This window comes from Cucurbita pepo, chromosome 4, assembly GCF_057944985.1.
Source record: "Cucurbita pepo subsp. pepo isolate OVF chromosome 4, ASM5794498v1, whole genome shotgun sequence".
Classification (NCBI taxonomy): Eukaryota; Viridiplantae; Streptophyta; class Magnoliopsida; order Cucurbitales; family Cucurbitaceae; genus Cucurbita; species Cucurbita pepo.
This window is the reverse complement of record NC_141801.1, coordinates 4,408,544-4,415,192: the sequence shown is the minus strand read 5'-3', so window position 1 is coordinate 4,415,192 and position 6,649 is coordinate 4,408,544. Positions and strand designations below refer to the sequence as shown.

Below are 6,649 nucleotides of genomic sequence, written 5' to 3'. Positions count from 1 at the left end.
ACTTACATAGTAAATTCTACGCTCATCTAAATTATTTCTAAGGTGATGTTGTTTGACCATGGCGACCGTGTAGACGAGTTGGAAAACTTTAGAGATCATGGTTAGACACGAGTCTACATTTTCCATACGTAACTCTTTTCGACCGTGAGTTGAACCTATTGTCATCGTTGGTAATGCCTACAAGGATTAACAACACGAGAACACGAGAACACGAGCAAATGAGGTATGAGAGAAATTTGTGAGAGAAGAGGGAAATGATAAAAAAGAAATTAATCAAAAAAGTAAATAAACTTTCTTCAGCTCCAAGAGCAGGTGGAAAAAAAAAGCCTAAATTTCATACAGAGAGAAATTGTGTTAACAATGTTGAATGCAAAAGTGAAAAGAAGACGTAGCGGACGAAGTCTACTGTTAGCAAATATTGTCTTCTTTAGGTTTTCTCTCAAAATTTTTGAAACACGTATACTAGGTAGAGGTTTCTACACCCTATTAAAGGGTGTTTCGTTTTCCTCTCCAATCGACGTGGGATCTCACGTTAAAAGAATAAGGAAGAAGGAAGAGAATCAAGACACAATGAAGCTCAAATTGCAACGGGGAAGAATGGCTCTATTCCTCCTCCTGTAGGTTGTGATTACTTATGGCACAAAATGATATGATGATGCTATATACAGCTGCTAGCTTCTCCCATGTTTCTATCGTTACTTCCGGTAATCTGCGTGTAATAAACTCTCGTATCGGCTACCTTGTACCGTCTTCTGGACATCTTCCCAGTTCTCGATCTGGTTCGACAATGAACCTCGGTGTATCTTCACCTGACGACTCTTTAACTCCCTCTGTGGAACCTTCAGAAAGTCTTGAAGATCTCTTAATTTCTGCAACCACACAAGTTTTTGGTAAGAAAATGATCTCTCAAAACACAAGGATCAAACAGGAACACGGTTCAGGGTTGCGTGTTCGAGTAGTGGCATCTTACAGTGCGGTTCCTAACTACATCTTCGTAATATAAAACGATGTGTCGGGTGCTCTTGAAGTACTCCAAGGCTTTGGCTGTTGTTTCTTCTACTTTCTTCAAATTGGGTATCAACAGAGTGGCATTGATTACGGGCTTGTATTTTGCGAGTATATCAGCCTGAAACATTTCTATAACAAGCTCAGACCTTCCTTGAGTTTCAAACTGATTAAGGAAAAAATAAGATATTGAATGAGATTGATAAAGAGCAAAACCTCATGATGTGAATGCACATGAGACTTGTGGGTTCCATTCAACAGCTTGGCGTCTCGATCGTAAGAATTTGCAAGTACTGAGATCATTCTACGTAGAAGGTTTCTTCGGAATAGGAAAATGGCAGATACCCCGCGACGTTTGAAGTACTCAACTATTTCGACATGGTGCTGCATCAACCCCTACACGAATTGTGCAAGTTGCAACAACGTTATGTTTCGCCGACACGATCAAGAGTCGATTAGCAATATATCTCAGTTCATGATAGCATCAGGAAAGATTGGTCCCCCTCAATAGATATAAACACAGCATGCATATACATGATCCACCAACACTTCAAAGAACTTGACATTTAGTTCTTAGAAAATTAGAGGAAAACTTGAGGGTGATACATGTATCTCGAAGAACACTTAAGGAAGCGAATCAAAAATTTAATCCCATGAGCAAAAAACTAATACTGATATGATAAGTAACATAATCAAAGTAAAGCGTTTAGTCTCTTGGAACAATGCAGCAAATAAGTAGTTGTACATGTTGATTTAAGGAGATTTAGGAATAAAGACTCCGTACAAAAGAATCGTGCATATACAAAAGCGTAATCCATACCTATAACAAAAAAATGGCAAATGAAACTCTCTAAAAGATAAACAATGAAAGAATGAATGTAACATTCATCTACCCGTTGTCATAGGTTACAACATTTATTCATCTACCCCGTTGTCATAGGTTACAACATTTATTCATCAACCCCGTTGTCATAGGTTACAACATTTATTCATCAACCCCGTTGTCATAGGTTACAACATTTATTCATCTACCCCGTTGTCATAGGTTACAACATTTACAGGTTAACAAAAAGATGAAGGGTGTGAGATCCCACATTAGTTGGAGAGGAAAACTAAACATTCATTATAAAGGTGTCGAAACCTCTCCCTAGCAGACGCGTTTTAAAACCGTGAGGCTGACGGCGATACATAACAGGCCATAGCGGACAGTATTTGTTAGCGGTGGGCTTAGGCTATTACAAATGGTATTAGAGCCAGACACCGGGCGGTGTGCCAGTGAGGACATGGCCCCCAAGAGGGGTGGATTGTGAGATCTCACATTGGTTGGAGAGGGGAACGAAACATTTCTTATAAGAGTGTAGAAACATCTCTCTACCAGACGCGTTTAAAAACCGTGAGGCTGACGGCGATATGAAACGGGCCAAAGCAAACAATATTTGTTAGCGGTGCGATCAGAGCCAGACATCGAGCGGTTTACTAGCAAGAACACTGGCCTCTAAGGGGGGTGGATTGTGAGATCCTACATGGATTGAGAGGGGAACAAAACATTCCTTACGAGGGAGAGGAAACCTCTCTCTAGCAGACGCGTTTTAAAACCAAGAGGCTGACGGCAATACGTAACGAGCCAAAACAAACAATATTTGTTAGCGGTGGGCTTGGGCTCTTACAAATGGTATCAGAGCCAGACGTTGGGCGGTATGCGAACGAAAACACTGGCCCCCAAGGGGTAGATTGTGAGATCCCATGTTGGTTGGAGAGGAAAATGAAACATTCTTTATAAGGGCATGGAAACCTCTCTCTAACAGACGCGTTTTAAAACCGTGAGGCTGACGGCGATACATAACGGGCCAAACATATAATATTTGCTAGCGGTGGGCTTGGGCTATTAGGCTCATTCATAACGATAGGCATCATAAATCAAATTGGAATTGGAAGCTAGCCAAAATGGAATAATCTTTTAGTGAAATGAACGAACATATAGTTAATCTATCACAATGATGAACGTAACATGCAACACCAGCGATAATAGCATAAAATCCATGAGCTTCACAGTAAAACGATAAAATGAATACAGTTCTTACCTGATTAAGCATCCACTTAAGACCAACAGCAGCGGTGCACTCATTTTTCGAAGCGCTACTAAACCAATCAAGATTGTAAATTTTATCCAACGTTTCAACAATGGTTGAAACATTGCTTCTCCTAACTTTAACAGAGAATATCTCTCCATTGGAGCTTATGTTAGTATGATTATTCAATAATGTCTCAAACCAACCACTCCCTGATCTCTGCATTGACAAAATGGCAAAAAATCGAACCGGGTGGCAAGCACATTCAGCCCTGAAAACGTGCAAAAAGTCCAAGACTCATCAATCTAATCAATTTTATTTCCAAGTCAAACAAAAAATGGATATCTACTTTACCTGCTATATGTTATAGGTTTAGGAAAGTGCACAAAAGGAACATCCGAAGGATCAATCCAAGGCTTTGAACACGGCATTTCAATAACCTGGACTTTCAGAAACCCAACCTTCGATTTGGTGCTAATTTGTTTGAGACAAACGGAGCACATAAATACACCACAGACCATGGCAAAGACCAACACGATCATCCTTAGCATCAATGGGGATTTCTTGGGAACCTTTAAAATAAAATCCTCCTGCCATTATGAAAAGCAATTTATGCAAAAGCTATAGCCTATTAATCAGAGATTAGACCGACCAGACAGATTCATCTCCCAAACTTCAGATGTAACAGCCCAAGCATCCATCACCTTGGGCTGTTACAAATGGTATCAGAGCCAGACACCAGACAATGTGCCAACGAGGAGGTTTAGCCTCGAAAGGGGTGGGCAGTGTGCTCGCAAGGTGATGGATTAGGGGGTCCCACTCGTTCTCTTCTCCAATCGATGTGGGACCCCCAATCCATCACCTAGCTGACACATCGCCTCGTGTCCACCCCTTTCAAGGCTCAACCTCCTCACTGACATATTGCCCGGAGATACAATTTGTAACAACTCAAACCCACCGCTGACAGATATTGTCCTCTTTGGGCTTTCCCTTTCGAGCTTACCCTCAAGGTTTTTAAAACACCTATAAAGAATGCTTCGTTCTCTTCTCCAACTAATGTGGAATCTCACATCAGATATAAAAGATTGAATAAAAATCAACTACCATAGCCACTAGGGTCAACATAGAATTAGTAAAAGAGACCTAGGATTGAACATGTCCATGCTAGACCTTACAAAATTGGGTTTCAATATTCAATAAGGATTTCTTGCCATTATGAAAAGCTCTGTGAATCAAAAGCTATAGCCTATTAATCAGAAATTTGACAAACAAATTCATCTCCCAAACTTGACAGCTAAAATGGCCCAGAGCTATAGCCTATTAATCAGAAATTCGACCAACAAAATCGAGAATCAAAAGCTATAGCCTATTAATCAAAAGCTATATCAAAGATTAAATAAGAATTAACTATCACAGCTAAAATGGTCCACAGAGAATCATTCAAAAGGATCCTAGGATTGAACAAATCCACATGCAGAGAGAGAACTATTTCTTTGTTTCTACGAAGCATTGATCTCACGAACTCGAACCGAAACATAGAAAATAACATGAAAAAAAGAATAGAACGGGAAATCAGAGTTGGATTCAGTTCGAGCTGGAATGCGAACACAAAATCAAACCGAAAATTTCAGGAATAGAAGGTAGCTTAATGAACATGGAGATGAGAGAGTTTTCAGATAATAAAGATTAGAGAAAAAAAAAATTAAAACAAAAAACAAAACGCGCTAAAAACGCAGAAAAAAGATAAGAAAACACGAGTGTTAAAAGGAGTATTGAAGAAATACCTGAGTGAAGAGAAAGGGATCGTCCGCCATTGTTAAGAAGGTAAAAGGGCATTTGAGGAGGATGAGAATCTTGTTTCCTTTTATTTCTTCTTTCTGCGACTCTGCTCTCCTCTCATAACTGGAAAAGGAAAAAAAAAAAAAAAAAATGTAATGAAAAGGGAGAGAAAAAGAAGGGGACAAAAATACAACAAAGAAAGAGAAAATTTAGAAAAAAAAAAAAAAAAACAAAATGATTAGCCTTTCCTATTTGGCTCTTCGGATTTGCTCTGGTTCTTCCTTTTATATGATCACTAAACGACAGCGTTTTGCTTCTCTCTCCTCCCCTTCCTTTTCTAATTCAAAAGGAGAGCTCAGATTGGTGGCTTTTTAATATTAGTTTTCAAAGTAATTTTAAAATATTATTATTACTTTTATAATTAATTAGTTTCATTTTTGTCTAAATATATATTTTTATATATATTAAAATTAGTATGTATAATTCGAAAAAAAAATTAACTTTAAAATTTAGTCCAATAAAATCGAGCTAATTAAGTATAAAATTATTTTTTTCTCATTTTTCTTTTATTTTTTTTTAACACTCTTGTATAGGGTGTGTAGATGTAAATCAAAGATGTCTCGTGGTGGAGCTAGAAGGGAAAGTCTTCCTGTCTCCATCCCCGCCGCCTATTTCATTCTCCATTTATTTTTGGGTGATCAAGTTCACCGCTAATAACTTTTTCTCATTTATTATTCTTTTAAAAATAATTATTTTAAAATTTTCATTTTTCAATATAATTTTTATTAAAAAAATTATAAATATAGTTTATAAAAATTTAAATTTGAATATTATAAAATAAATTTGAACAATTAAGAAAATCTACGACATAATCTAGAAGATGGGATGAGGAATATATTCCGATTTCCATTTCCATTTATCTCACGGGAAAAAAATTTAATAAATAAATATTTAAATGGTAATAATTTTGGACGGTCTAATTCTTAATAAATATAATAGAATATAATGCCAAATTTAGAATTATCCAATCAAAAAAATATATATACAGTTTGATTTTGTTATCTGTTTTTTTTTTTATATATATATATAAATATATCTAATTCTATGTATTTGTTTATTTCTTATTATTTTATTATTTCACCCAAAAATTTATTACTTTCTTCAAAAATAATTCGATTAAAATCTCATTCATGTAGGGATTCAAATTAAACTCTTTTTTTTTTTTTTTATCTTACATTAATAATTTAAAATCTAGTTGATAATCATCTATAAATATTATAAATTTTTTATATTTGTTATTTACTTTTTAAGAATTAAGTAAATTTTTAAAAACTATAAAAAAAAAGTTCAAAAATTTATTTTTCTTTTTGATAATTGGTTCAAAATATTTTCTTTTCAAAAATGGAATTTGTTCTACAAAAATGGATGAAAAACAAATACAATTTTCAAAAGATTTTAATTATTTAAAAAAAAATGTTCGCTTAAAACTTATCTATTGCACAATCGAACTTATTCTATTTATTTTCAACGTTAGTGGACACTGAAGTTCGAATAAATGAAACAGTCTACATGTGATTCAACAATGAATTTGTAACTGTGAGAAGAAAGAGGTGACGTACAAAACAAGAAGAATTACATGCTTGGTATAGTGTAGCTACATTAGCTTCGTTACTTGAGTCATAGTTGTAAAAATGTTGCAACTTTTCGGTTTAGAGAGCGAGGATGAAGTTTGGGTTACCTTCAATATTGTTTTTATAATTTATTTATTACGAGAGTTGACCTCGACTTCTCATTCC

At 35.7% G+C, this 6,649-nt stretch overlaps 1 protein-coding gene across 2 annotated transcripts; it reads right to left on the bottom strand.

Moving 5' to 3' along the window:
- Window positions 1-313: 313 nt before the first annotated feature.
- On the bottom strand, window positions 314-5,084 carry LOC111792765 (uncharacterized). 2 transcript variants are annotated; one of them, XM_087122881.1, is made up of 6 exons: window positions 4,859-5,084; window positions 3,429-3,664; window positions 3,087-3,345; window positions 1,222-1,401; window positions 971-1,126; window positions 314-869 (listed from the first exon to the last, which is right to left on the bottom strand). In XM_087122881.1, exons 1-6 carry the CDS (start codon window positions 4,886-4,888, stop codon window positions 696-698), a joined length of 1,035 nt encoding a protein of 344 aa, XP_086979007.1. In that variant the 5' UTR covers window positions 4,889-5,084; the 3' UTR covers window positions 314-695. The 2 variants fall into 2 exon arrangements, with proteins under 2 accessions (XP_086979007.1, XP_023530112.2); XM_023674344.2 differs by having other exon boundaries at window positions 3,429-3,646.
- Between the last annotated feature and the right edge of the window lie 1,565 nt (window positions 5,085-6,649).